General features: G+C 44.5%; 1 protein-coding gene across 17 annotated transcripts in view; it reads right to left on the reverse strand.

Moving 5' to 3' along the window:
• Positions 1–14,967, reverse strand: part of WWOX (WW domain containing oxidoreductase) — a 944,020-nt gene that overhangs the window by 683,302 nt on the left and 245,751 nt on the right. For all 17 annotated transcript variants that reach the window (XM_047710164.1, XM_047710181.1, XM_047710180.1 and 14 more), the window contains exon 6: positions 2,827–2,915. In XM_047710164.1, the coding sequence (XP_047566120.1) occupies positions 2,827–2,915 (89 nt within the window). The remainder of the gene's footprint in view (positions 1–2,826; positions 2,916–14,967) is intronic.

A 14,967-nucleotide genomic window follows, 5' to 3' on the forward strand; every position in this document is an offset into this window, starting at 1 on the left:
GGTTTGCATCTAGCATCTGTTTCTACCTTTCCATGTGTCAGTCTACACAACATGCCGCCTCTCCCGGTGCAGAGAGGCGCACGAGGGCTAGAGCACGAACCAGGGGGAATACACATGGAGAGAGGCGGCCAGCAATGCTTCTGGCGGGCTCGCAGGCTCTCAAACGGAGTAGTAAATGGGGCCGTCCACATGGAATTTCAATGCGAGGTTTTTCCTCTCCTCAGTCCAACAGCACAAAAGGAGATCGGTTCTGAACTGGCAGGCCTTCTTTCATTTGTCATTATGTTTTACACACAAGGAAATTTCCATGTCTGAAAATGGGAGGTGATGAGAAGCAGGAGGCTACACGTGGTTTTTGGCAGCCCAGCCACCTGCACTTGTGTTCACTTCTGACAGTGCTCAGAATCTGAAGGCCTGTAAGTACTAAACTGTCATCTGCCTATCCAGGAGAGATTTCACTTGGGCAGTATTTCAAAAGTAAAATCACTCACTTTTTTTATGCATATTTTCACCACCACAATATTTCTCTAAGCCGTGTAAAAGGCTGGATCTCGAGAGACATATAAAAAGAGGTTTTGCTAAAAGGAAAATCGCCTTCGTTTCTGAACCTACAAGTACAAAAATTCAGTCATTTGCTAAAATCTAGGATTAGAGCAAAACGGGTGATCGCTTTCTCCAAGAGTTTGAGGTTGGTGATTACAAAAGGCAGTTGAATTTGATGATTTCTGAACTGCTTGAACTAACGGTCTTGCTACGACTTGGAAGACAGTCCTGTTATGTAACTGCTGGCGCGCCTGCTGCTCCCAGCGCGGCCTGACCCAGGGACTGGAGGGAGCACAGAGAGGCTGCACCGTGTCAGGGACAGCGTGACAGTCAGAACTGGAGGGAAGTCCCATGCCCGCTCCCAGTCTGCCACGTGACCCTGCGAGAGTCACTCACTGCCTCTGATCTCGGTTTCCACTGCATTTCTAGTTAGAGACAGGGCTGCATGGTAGGTGAGCAGGAGGCCCGGAGAGACTGCCGCAGAGGCTCTCGGGGCTGGGGGTGGGGGGTGCCTGCTTCCCAGCTGTGGGCCCTCAGATAACCCACCTTCCCCTTCTAGTCTTGCTCTCCTCATCTGTATAACAGAATAAGAAATAGCAGCAAATCAGAAAATGCACGCAAAGGGTTCTCAGTGTGTGGCCCATAACAGCCCTGGATACATGAACTGCTACCGCTCATTGCTGCTTTACTACTATTTTTCCAAACAACCCCAAAAGCAGTAGTTTGAGGAGTCAGCCCTGAGCAATAAAACTGCTTGCTGGCCCCTGAGCTTACAGCTTCTTGTCTGAGGGGAAGTGGGCTTTCAGGGACCAGCACTCTCTTCCCAGAGCCTGGAAGAGCGGCTGGGGCTCTAGAGGCACTCAGTGTGTGTGAAGCGAATGAGCAAGTGATGCAGTTACACGCAAGCACATGTCTTCGTCGCCACCGCTGTACCCTGACCTGACCTTGTCTGGGAGCTCCGGAGCAGGCTGGCAGCCACCGACTGGCGGACACTGAGGAGAGCACACACAGTAGGCTCGCCCGGGTCTGCTGGCTCACTGGGGACGTGACTGACTATTCGCTGAGTGCAGGGCCTGCATTTACAGGGACCATGCAAGTCCACTCAAGACTCTGACTTTGTATTTCAACCTCAAGGACTCAGACTTCTTGCTAAAAGGCTTTAGAGAACAAACTTCCTCGCCGTATAAAAGAGCAGAATGAGACGCTGAGGCAGACTCAAGAGTGACTGGCCACCAGCCAACATGGCGAGCTAAGATCTCTATAGTGCCTTCTGACTATCTGGCTGAAATGCCTCCCCATACGTCCGTCATCTGCTGGGAGAACTATAAAACCAACACTCCCAACACAGCCTAACCCAAAGACAACTTGTCATTTATCAGCATTCTCCCAAATTCAGTCATCCTGGTGCCACTTCTGGAACCATCTTATCCTTGGCACCACCTGTACTGTTATTAACTTAATCCTCGTGTTTAAATCAATTCACTGAAAAAAAAATTAAATGCAGTTTTTTTTTTTTAAATGAAATTCAAACTGCTATGTTAAATGAGAAACCAGTATTGCTTGCCCTCAATATGAGGGAACCATAAAAATAAACACTTGGAAACAAAACATTGTCATTAAAATGGAGCTGGCCACCACTGCTTTTCCCCAGCTCCGGGTTGGAGCTCTGCTCGCTCGCTCTCGCACTCTCTCTCTCCCGGTTACAAAGGGAGGTAGGCATGTGACAGCATAAACATGTGCTAGCCCCTAGTGAAGGCGTCCTCCTTTGGACATTTGGAGTAACTTCCCCACAACGTGAGTCCATGTTTTGGAGCCATGTTCACACACCAGATAAAATCATCACAGACGTGGAAACAGTAGAACTGTCTCAGGCTCTGATTCTTGGCCCCCTTGGAGGACTGGATAAATAAGGCTACTCATTCCCGGATGAATGAAAATGTGCTTTTTCTCGACTCTGAGATGCACTGCAAAAATGTCGGTAATCAAGATGCGTCCTACAATCGGCTGGTTTTTATTAGCCACTTTTACTAGTGCACGAATAGTATCTCTCCTTTTTTATTGGGGGAGCTGTTATTAGATTGATGACATGTCTCATAATGAGGGTGACTCAAGAAATCAAGAAAATCCGGTACACCTTAACAGGGCCAACATAAATGAGCCTGCTGTTTGGACGCCAGGACAACATAACAGCCTCACGTTTGTGTTCTCCCAATTGTGTCCATCTGATAAAGACATTACAATAGCAAGATATTATGATCTATAACCCTCCACTGGAACACTCACAGATTCTTGGCCTTGAACACTTGAGCAAAATGCTGCACGCTACGGAGCAGAGCAAGGTCCAGGGTCATTGCTTCTACCTTGGCTTTGTGCTGGAATGAGAGAAAATAAAAAGAAATGATAAATAACAGCAAGTTTAGTTCATGGTATCAAGTTACAGTAAATGTGTTATGGAACATGTCGGAATTCCCCTGTTTAATATTAGACGCCCAGAGAGAATATAAATCATCGAAATGAATGGAAGAACAGGGGTTTACTGCCAAGTTTGGGAGGATGTGAGGCTGGGAATCTGCTAAAACCGCAGGCTGGGGATTGTGCTATTTCACTCAGCACACAGAGGAGCCTCCAAAGGGTCTTCAGGCTCACGCATCTCCTCTCAATCTGCATCCTAAAAAAAAAAAAAAAACCCATAAAAATAGGGGAACACCAGGACAAAGCCTGGTCTGTGCAAGAATTCAGCGGATGATATTTTTATCTCAAAAGATTTCAGATCCATCCAGGTTCTGAAATAATTCCATTGAGCCTGTGTCAAAAATTAAAGACGAATCATTTAAAGAAAAGTACAAAAGCAGGCAAAACTCATCGATTCCAATGGACCCTGAGTGACCTAGATCCCAGAGAGACCTCTGGTTTCACAACCCGGAAAACCCTACAGATGGGTGGAGCACACATGGATGGTAAGAATGACTACTGTCTGTTCGGGGCTGACCATGCACCACCTCGTTTCATCCCCACAGCAACTCAATGGGTTCTACTTCCCATATTTTACATGTGGCCTCTTGTAAGAGATCCCAGAGCTAAGAAGGGTTGGGGGCAAAGATTCACCCCAGTCAGTCTGACTTCAAAGCCCATGTTCCCTCCTTCACAGAAGCCAGAAGGCCAAGGGCATCAGGGTTTGAACAAATCATTTTCCACTGGGCAGTGTCCTAGCATAATTCTGGAAAGATGAGGGTTGCCTTTCAGACTCGCCCCATGTTTATGGGGCACTCCCAATTTTTAAGCCTGGCTGGCCTGCACGGTACACAGTTAAATACTATCCCTTCTTAGACCTCTGTCCTCCAAAGCACATATAGCCAAGAATGCCAGGGCCACCTGCCTGTCCAGATAAGCTAATTCCCAGAGAAAAAGTGGCAAGGTTGGGAATTCTCATCTGGACTGTGATGCTACGGTGGGACCGAGGAGACAAGCACTACGAAGGGGGATGCCAGTGGCACTGCCGGGCACTTCCTCCACCTCAGTTGTCTTATTCGGGGAGAGATACAAACTGTGCTAAGATGCTTAGTACATCACAGCACTTTGTCTTGGCTGCCTCCATGCTGGGCTGAACCCGGGTCCCCAGCCTTGAACAACAAACATCAGGCAGTGGCAGCTGGGAGGCCAAATGACTTTGGGCCATTTAACATAGCTGAGCCTCGGTTCCCTCATGTATAAAAGCAAAATATTAATTATCTCCTCATAGACTTGTGAGAGTGAGTGTATAGCACCTTACACCCAGCCTGCAAGAGAGAAGGCATTTAACAAACTTTACAAGAAGTAGATACTGTATCTCGTGTGCCAGATTCCTTCAGGTCTGCAACAAACAGTGGTTTGCGTGGGCTACAGAGCAGCATGGGGGAATGGAATGGTATTAACGAAGCCTGCGTCAGACCAGCTTGCTGTTAGAAGACGATCCAGGGCATGTCTCCTAACAGAGCCAAGGTTTAGGGAAAGAGATGTAAGGTGATAAAAGGACTACCCCAATCCCAACAGGCATATAGGTGGTGAAGGCAAGTTGACCAATGTAGACTGAATTTCCTCGGGTAACAGTGGCAGGTGCACAAGCATGCCGATTTCAGGAGGAGGAGCAGAAACATTTAACCTGAGCCAGGAAGAGGGGAAAATATCACCACACGGGTTTTGTCAGGAGCTTCCCAAGACCAGAGAATAGTAGAGCTGGAGGATCCACAGTGACGTGAGGCCACACCCCTTGTCTTATAGAGAAAGACACCACCAACGGCAGAGATGAACGCACTTGACTGAGGTTGTACCATGTGGACAGCTTGGGCCTCCAGACCAGGAGAAAAACCCTACTCACTCCCTGTCTGCGTGGCTGATGACCATCCGATGACTAAAATCTCTTCAGAGTACTGAGTCTTTCAACGGCTAATTTTTATTCCCCACAGATTCTTACTCCATCTGACATTAAGAGTTAGCAAATAAAGTGGCCTTTCACCCTCATACTACGGCCTCTGGCCCCAGCCTTACTTCACTTAGAGCAAGATGCTCACTGCCACACAGAGGATCTTACAGAACTTTGAATCTATCACGAGAGGAAAACTGCTGGGAAAGCAGTGGGAAAGACACTGTTCCTCTCAGCCAAGCCCCTTAGGGAAACCCCATAGGATATGCAGGCTACGTATCATAAAAAGGCTTATACAGGGGCGCCTGGGTGGCTCAGTGGGTTAAAGCCTCTGCCTTCGGCTCAGGTCATGATCCCAGAGTCCTGGGATCGAGCCCCGCATCGGGCTCTCTGCTCAGCAGGGAGCCTGCTTCCTCCTTCTCTCTCTCTGCCTGCCTCTCTGCCTACTTGTGCTCTCTGTCTGTCAAATAAATAAAATTTAAAAAAAAAAAAAGGCTTGGGGAGGAGTCAAGATGGCGGAGAAATAGCAGCTGAGACTACATCAGATAGCGGGAGATCAGCTAAATAGCTTATCTAAAGATTGCAAACACCTACAAATCCAACGGGAGACTGAAGAGAAGAAGAACAGCAATTCCAGAAACAGAAAATCAACCACTTTCTGCAAGGTAGGACTGGCGGAGAAGTGAATCCAAAGCGACGGGAAGATAGACCGCGGGGGGAGGGGCCGGCTCCCAGCGAGCGGCTGAGCAACGGAGCACAAAATCGGGACTTTTAAAAGTCTGTTCCGCTGAGGGACATCGCTCCAGAAGCTTAACTGGGGTGAAGCCCAGGCGGGGTCAGCGCGGCCTCAGGTCCCGCAGGGTCACAGAAGGATCGGGGGTGTCTGAGTGTCGCAGAGCTTACCGCTATTAGAACAGGGAAGCCGGCTACAGAGACAGAGCCGAGGAGTGAGCTCTAAACTCGGGGTTACCTTGAACCGGTCGCAGGCTTGGTCAGCTCGGAGTGCGGCCAGAGGCCAGGGTGACAGGAGTCATTGGGCGCTGTTCTCTGAGGGCGCACTGAGGAGTGGGGCCCCGGGCTCTCGGCTCCTCTGGGCCGGACACCGGGAGGCCGCCATCTTCATCCCCGCCCTCCGGACTCTACGGAAAGCGCTCAGGGAACAAAAGCTCCCGAAAGCGAACCCAGCAAACCCGAGCGGATGACTCAGCGCGGCCCCGGGTAAGGGCGGTGCAACTCCGCCTGGGGCAAAGACGCTTGAGAATCACTACAACAGGCCCCTCCCCCAGAAGATCAACGGGAAACCCAGCCAGGACCAAGTTCACCTACCAAGGAGTGCAGTTTCAATACCAAGGAGAGTGGCGGAATTCCAGAGGAGGAGAAAGCAAAGCATGGAACTCATGGCTTTTTCCCCATGATTCTTTAGCCTTGCAGTTAATTTAATTTTTTTTCTCTTTTTCAATTTTTTTTCTCTTCTTCTGCTAAATTTTTTTAACTTTTACCGTTTTCTTTTTTAACGTTTTTTATAGTTTATCTAATATATATATATTTTTTTCCTTTTTATATTTTTTATCGGCTTTCTTTTTTTAAGTTTTTTTTTTCTTTTCTTTTTTTTTTCTTCTGAACTCCTTTTTATCCCCTTTCTCCCCCCTCACGATTTGGGATCTCTTCTGATTTGGTTAAAGCATATTTTCCTGGGGTTGTTGCCACCCGTTTAGTATTTTACTTGCTCCTTCATATACTCTTATCTGGACAAAATGACAAGGCGGAAAAATTCACAACAAAAAAAAGAACAAGAAGCAGTACCAAAGGCTAGGGACCTAATCAATACAGACATTGGTAATATGTCAGATATAGAGTTCAGAATGATGATTCTCAAGGTTCTAGCCGGGCTTGAAAAAGGCATGGAAGATATTAAAGCAACCCTCTTGGGAGATATAAAAGCCCTTTCTGGAGAAATAAAAGAACTAAAATCTAACCAAGTTGAAATAAAAAAAGCTATTAATGAGGTGCAATCAAAAATGGAGGCTCTCACTGCTAGGATAAATGAGGCAGAAGAAAGAATTAGCGATATAGAAGACCAAATGACAGAGAATAAAGAAGCTGAGCAAAAGAGGGACAAACAGCTACTGGACCACGAGGGAAGAATTCGAGAGATAAGTGACACCATAAGACGAAACAACATTAGAATAATTGGGATTCCAAAAGAAGAGGAAACAGAGAGGGGAGCAGAAGGTATATTGGAGAGAATTATTGGAGAGAATTTCCCCAATATGGCAAAGGGAACAAGCATCAAAATCCAGGAGGTTCAGAGAACCCCCCTCAAAATCAATAAGAATAGGTCCACACCCCGTCACCTAATAGTAAAATTGACAAGTCTTAGTGACAAAGAAAAGATCCTGAAAGCAGCCCGGGAAAAGAAGTCTGTAACGTACAATGGTAAAAATATTAGATTGGCAGCAGACTTATCCACAGGGACCTGGCAGGCCAGAAAGAGCTGGCATGATATATTCAGAGTACTAAATGAGAAAAACATGCAGCCAAGAATACTATATCCAGCTAGGCTATCATTGAAAATAGACGGAGAGATTAAAAGCTTCCAGGACAAACAAAAACTGAAAGAATTTGCAAACACCAAGCCAGCTCTACAGGAAATATTAAAAGGGGTCCTCTAAGCAAAGAGAGACCCTAAAAGTAGTAGATCAGAAAGAAACAGAGACAATATACAATAACAGTCACCTTACAGGCAATACAATGGCACTAAATTCATATCTCTCAATACTTACCCTGAATGTTAATGGGCTAAATGCCCCAATCAAAAGACACAGGGTATCAGAATGGATAAAAAAACAAAACCCATCTATATGTTGCCTACAAGAAACTCATCTTAAACCCGAAGACACCTCCAGGTTTAAAGTGAGGGGGTGGAAAAGAATTTACCATGCTAATGGACATCAGAAGGAAGCAGGAGTGGCAATCCTTATAGCAGATCAATTAGATTTTAAGCCAAAGACTATAATAAGAGATGAGGAAGGACACTATATCATACTCAAAGGAACTGTCCAACAAGAAGATCTAACAATTTTAAATATCTATGCCCCTAATGTGGGAGCAGCCAACTATATAAACCAATTAATAACAAAATCAAAGAAACACATCGACAATAATACAATAATAGTAGGGGACTTTAACACTCCCCTCACTGAAATGGACAGATCATCCAAGCAAAAGATCAACAAGGAAATAAAGGCCTTAAATGACACACTGGACCAGATGGGCATCACAGATATATTCAGAACATTTCATCCCAAAGCAACAGAATACACATTCTTCTCTAGTGCACATGGAACATTCTCCAGAATAGATCACATTCTTGGTCCTAAATCAAGTCTCAACCGGTATCAAAAGTTTGGGATCATTCCCTGCATATTTTCAGACCACAATGCTCTGAAGCTAGAACTCAATCACAAGAGGAAATTTGGAAAGGACCCAAATACATGGAGGCTAAACAGCATCCTTCTAAAGAATGAATGGGTCAACCAGGAAATTAAAGAAGAATTGAAAAAATTCATGGAAACAAATGATAATGAAAACACAACGGTTCAAAATCTGTGGGACACAACAAAGGCAGTCCTGAGAGGAAAATATATAGTGGTACAAGCCTTTCTCAAGAAACAAGAAAGGTCTCAGGTACACAACCTAACCCTACACCTAAAGGAGCTGGAGAAAGAACAAGAAAGAAACCCTAGACCCAGCAGGAGAAGAGAAATCATAAAGATCAGAGCAGAAATCAATGAAATAGAAACCAAAAAAACAATAGAACAAATCAACGAAACTAGGAGCTGGTTCTTTGAAAGAATTAATAAGATTGATAAACCCCTGGCCAGACTTATCAAAAAGAAAAGAGAAAGGACCCAAATAAATAAAATCATGAATGAAAGAGGAGAGATCACAACGAACCCCAAAGAAATACAGACAATTATAAGAACATACTATGAGCAACTCTACGCCAACAAATTTGACAATCTGGAAGAAATGGATGCATTCCTAGAGACATATAAACTACCACAACTGAACCAGGAAGAAATGGAAAGCCTGAACAGACCCATAACCAGTAAGGAGATTGAAACAGTCATCAAAAATCTCCAAACAAACAAAAGCCCAGGGCCAGACGGCTTCCCGGGGGAATTCTACCAAACATTTAAAGAAGAACTAATTCCTATTCTCCTGAAACTGTTCCAAAAAATAGAAATAGAAGGAAAACTTCCAAACTCATTTTATGAGGCCAGCATCACCTTGATCCCAAAACCAGACAAGGATCCCATCAAAAAAGAGAACTACAGACCAATATCCTTGATGAACACAGATGCAAAAATTCTCGCCAAAATACTAGCCAATAGGATTCAACAGTACATTAAAAGGATTATTTACCATGACCAAGTGGGATTTATTCCAGGGCTGCAAGGCTGGTTCAACATCCGCAAATCAATCAATGTGATACAACACATTAATAAAAGAAAGAACAAGAATCATATGATACTCTCCATAGATGCTGAAAAAGCATTTGACAAAGTACAGCATCCCTTCCTGATCAAAACTCTTCAGAGTGTAGGGACAGAGGGCACATACCTCAATATTATCAAAGCCATCTATGAAAAACCCACCGCAAATATCATTCTCAATGGAGAAAAACTGAAAGCTTTTCCGCTAAGGTCAGGAACACGGCAGGGATGTCCGTTATCACCACTGCTATTCAACATAGTACTAGAAGTCCTAGCCTCAGCAATCAGACAACAAAAGGAAATTAAAGGCATCCAAATCGGCAAAGAAGAAGTCAAACTATCACTCTTTGCAGATGATATGATACTCTATGTGGAAAACCCAAAAGACTCCACTCCAAAACTGCTAGAACTTGTACAGGAATTCAGTAAAGTGTCAGGATATAAAATCAATGCACAGAAATCAGTTGCATTTCTCTACACCAACAAGACAGAAGAAAGAGAAATTAAGGAGTCCATCCCATTTACAATTGCACCCAAAACTATAAGATACCTAGGAATAAACCTAACCAAAGAGACTAAGAATCTATACACAGAAAACTATAAAGTACTCATGAAAGAAATTGAGGAAGACACAAAGAAATGGAAAAATGTTCCATGCTCCTGGATTGGAAGAATAAATATTGTGAAAATGTCTATGCTACCTAAAGCAATCTACACATTTAATGCAATTCCTATCAAAGTACCATCCATTTTTTTTCAAAGAAATGGAACAAATAATCCTAAAATTCATATGGAACCAGAAAAGACATCGAATAGCCAAAGGAATATTGAAAAAGAAAGCCAAAGTTGGTGGCATCACAATTCCGGACTTCAAGCTCTATTACAAAGCTGTCATCATCAAGACTGCATGGTACTGGCACAAAAACAGACACATAGATCAATGGAACAGAATAGAGAGCCCAGAAATAGACCCTCAACTCTATGGTCAACTCATCTTTGACAAAGCAGGAAAGAAAGTCCAATGGAAAAAAGACAGCCTCTTCAATAAATGGTGTTGGGAAAATTGGACAGCCACATGCAGAAAAATGAAATTGGATCATTTCCTTACACCACACATGAAAATAGACTCAAAATGGATGAAGGATCTCAATGTGAGAAAGGAATCCATCAACATCCTTGAGGAGAACACAGGCAGCAACCTCTTTGACCTCAGCCGCAGCAACATCTTCCTAGGAACATCACCAAAGGCAAGGGAAGCAAGGGCAAAAATGAACTATTGGGATTTCATCAAGATCAAAAGCTTTTGCACAGCAAAGGAAACAGTTAACAAAACCAAAAGACAACTGACAGAATGGGAGAAGATATTTGCAAACGACATATCAGATAAAGGGCTAGTGTCCAAAATCTATAAAGAACTTAGCAAACTCAACACCCAAAGAACAAATAATCCAATCAAGAAATGGGCAGAGGACATGAACAGACATTTCTGCAAAGAAGACATCCAGATGGCCAACAGACACATGAAAAAGTGCTCCATATCACTCGGCATTAGGGAAATACAAATCAAAACCACAATGAGATATCACCTCACACCAGTCAGAATGGCTAAAATTAACAAGTCAGGAAATGACAGATGCTGGCGAGGATGCGGAGAAAGGGGAACCCTTCTACACTGTTGGTGGGAATGCAAGCTGGTGCAGCCACTCTGGAAAACAGCATGGAGGTTCCTCAAAATGTTGAAAATAGAACTACCCTATGACCCAGCAATTGCACTGCTGGGTATTTACCCTAAAGATACAAATGTAGTGATCCGAAGGGGCACGTGCACCCGAATGTTTATAGCAGCAATGTCTACAATAGCCAAACTATGGAAAAAACCTAGATGTCCATCAACAGACGAATGGATAAAGAAGATGTGGTATATATACACAATGGAATACTACGCAGCCATCAAAAGAATGAAATCTTGCCATTTGCGACGACGTGGATGGAACTAGAGGGTATCATGCTTAGCGAAATAAGTCAATCGGAGAAAGACAACTATCATATGATCTCCCTGATATGAGGGAGAGGAGATGCAACATGGGGGGTTAAGGGGGTAGGAGAAGAATAAATGAAACAAGATGGAATTGGGAGGGAGGCAAACCATAAGTGACTCTTAATCTCACAAAACAAACTGAGGGTTGATGGGGGGAGGGGGGTTGGGAGAGGGGGGGTGGGGTTATGGATATTGGGGAGGGTATGTGCTATGGTGAGTGCTGTGAAGTGTGTAAACCTGGCGATTCACAGACCTGTACCCCTGGGGATAAAAATATATGTTTATAAAAAATAAAATTTAAAAAAAAAAGGCTTATACATATTTCCCTCATCAAACAGGGAGAACAGTCCCAGATGGTGACCCCAAAGCAATCTCTCAAAGAAAATGATGGCTCAGCCACGTGGGCCAGTACATCCTTCTGTGTGTAACTTACAAGAGGTAAGTTGTCTTTTGGTCCTCCCCCTTCTCTTTAAAATAAAGTACAGAGCTGCCACTACCAATAAGTACAAAATCAGAACATACACATCCAGAGGGAACAAGGGGTCACAAGCCACTGAGTAGTTCAACAGACTAATCCACAGGCTGTGGGTTACTAGGCTCCTGGGGACAGTGATTCAAGTCCACACACTATTACTCAGGTAATTCCCCTGCCCCCAGCACCAGGTTTCCTGTTTCTGCTACTGACCCTGTGAAATGCAGAGAAACTATGTGCAATCTGGTCAGTTCAGGGAAGAAAAAACACACAGCTTTTAGAATCAGTGTGTGTGTGTTGGGGAGGGCTGCTCTTCTGACTGTCTCACAAACCTAGCAACATGATAGACATGTTTATCATGGGAAGCATTCAAAACAGGAGCCCACGGCCCCGGCACTGCAGGCAACACCCACGAACTGCCGTCTGCTGGGTGGGGGCCGGAGGCTCCGTCCACCAGTGTGAGCTTTCCTGCCACGTCTGGCCAGGAATCCAGAACTGACCACAATGCACCTCTCCAGTGTAACTCACAAACTTTCTGTTGTTACTGTTAACCTTAATTTGGAACCAGTTATAGACCCACAAGAAGTGGCAAAAACAGCACCGAGAGTCCCCCACCTCCCAGCACTGCCGATGGTGACATCTTACCCATGTCTACAGCACATTATCAGAAGCAGAAAACCCACAGTGGTGCAAACACAGCCCATGAGACCACAGACATTGCCTGGGCTTGACCAGTTTGGGGATGCACTCAGAGTCTTGCGTTTGGACTATCTTTGTGTACGATTCCATGACAATTTACTCCGCATAGATTCCTCTAACAATCACCACATTTAAGATGCAGACTGTTCCACCACCACTACAGAACTGGTGGGTTTTTTAATTAGAGGTGTTAAATTAGCATTTGCCATCTAGAGCATAAGAAGTCCAGGCTTTCTCTGGGCTGGGTTTGCTCTTTGGCAAATCAAACACATAAACAAAGTCCTCGCTTAAAACCCCTTAGTACATTAGAACAGCCAATAAGCTATGGTCCAGCTTCCTTAGTACGGCTCACACAACTGCCTCCCTACCGACCAGGAGAAGGTGTTTCAGTGTCCTCACCGAACAGCTCCCAAACCTCGGTGTCGTAAAACAATCAAGGATCACTACTCACACACACTGATCCCAGGTCAGTAAAACCATGTTCATTCTGGTTAGCCAGGGGCCTAGGCAGATAGGGCCTCTACCTTCTGTCACATCACTCACCTCTACTTGTGTGGGGAGGAGAATGTGACAAACTGCACAGAGGACAGATCTGAAGGCCTCCCCCCCACAGTACAGATGTCACTTCTGCTCACATTGTGTGGCAGAGCAAGTCATGTGGTCATGCCCAGCTTCAGAAAGCACAAGCCTCCATGTCCTCAAAACTACATAGAGAAATAGATACATATACAGAATATATACAGTGCATATATGGAATATATATGTATCTATTTCTACATGTATTTCTGTATTTGTATTTCTATGTATATAATGGAAGAAATGGAAATGCATGTGCGTGTGTGTGTGTGTGTGTGTGTGTGTAAAATGAAGAATGATAACGACTAACACACAGTCTATGACTTTCCCCTTCCAGGGTTATTTAAGGCCACTTTCTACTTCACACTTTCATTAATTTACAGAAAATTTTAGAAAAGGCAGGTAAATATGGACAAAAAGCATCTACAATCCCCCCAACTCCAAAATAAACTGTTAACCTTGCATATGCCCCTCACTTCTTCTTTGCCATCTAGATAGAGCCATCTATCCATCTATCCGCTCAGCTTTGTTTAACTGGAAGGACTTCGTACCAAGAGCTTTGAATCTTAAAATGCTATCAGATGCTTCTCTCAACCCTTCCCCAAATCCTCACTCTTCTCTCTAATCACACCAGTACACAATCTCCTTGTCTCGGGCAGAATAAGAATGTAAATTTACTTTAAATTATGTATACAGATGCCGGTACCCATCATTTTAAAACAGAACTGCACAGGTGGCATCCCACACAGGAAGCATCAGGCAACTTCTAAGTAGCTGAGATGCCCACCTGCTCCTGACACCCGGGGCTCAGCCACAAAAGCAGAGTAATTAAGCAACCCACATACTCTTCCTCCATTTCCCTGGGATCTGAGGACACTTGCTGGTGGCACAGTTTATGGACACCCTCGATAGGCCAAGTCTTCTTGGTCTATTCTTTATTTACATTCTAAAATCTGCCTCAGTGATTCAAGAGTCTATAAATGCCCAACCAAAGGGACTGCTTGCTGCTGTGATGTAAGAGTGATCACTCATATCATTTTATGACTACAAACTAGCCAAGTGTGACTCAGATGTGATACTGCCTGAAACCAAAAGAGCCATATGGGGACCGTGCGGTATTTAAGTGGAGGAGCGGGGAGACACTGTCATCCACAGCAGAGATAGCAGACCCAGGCTGACCTGGAGCCACAGCCCAGCGTGGTTGCAGCAATAGCAGCATGACTTCAGGGCAGCTACATGAATGCTCTCGGCCTTAGCTGCTTTAATGGAAAATGGGCACTTGCCTTGTGTGTTTAGAGTAAAAATGAGGTATGTTGTATATAAGGCCTGAGACACTTAAATAATAACTACAATAATCATTATTTTGAAGGCCACTGCTAAAACGTGATACCTGTTGTTTCTCAATAATAAAGCATATTAGTAATTGTGGTCTCCTTTCTCCATTTCATAAAACTAAATTCAATAACTCAGAGAAAGTTCGAATAGCAACTCAGCAATTGAGGATGATACCTGACCCCAAAGCAGGAGGAAGGGGGCTTGCTGAATCCCCTGGAGGCCATGGTAATCCAGTTTCCAAATTCCTTAAGTGGTCTGAATCTAAAGGGCATTGGTGAAGGCCATGGACTCAAGCTGCACTGCCTGGGTCCTCCACTGACCAGACAGGAAAGTTACGTCTCCCACCTGTGCATTCAACGTTTCCTTCTATCAGACAAAAGTCATGACAGCACCTGCCTTACCAGAA

This window comes from Lutra lutra, chromosome 17 (genome assembly GCF_902655055.1).
Source record: "Lutra lutra chromosome 17, mLutLut1.2, whole genome shotgun sequence".
Lineage (NCBI taxonomy): Eukaryota > Metazoa > Chordata > Mammalia > Carnivora > Mustelidae > Lutra > Lutra lutra.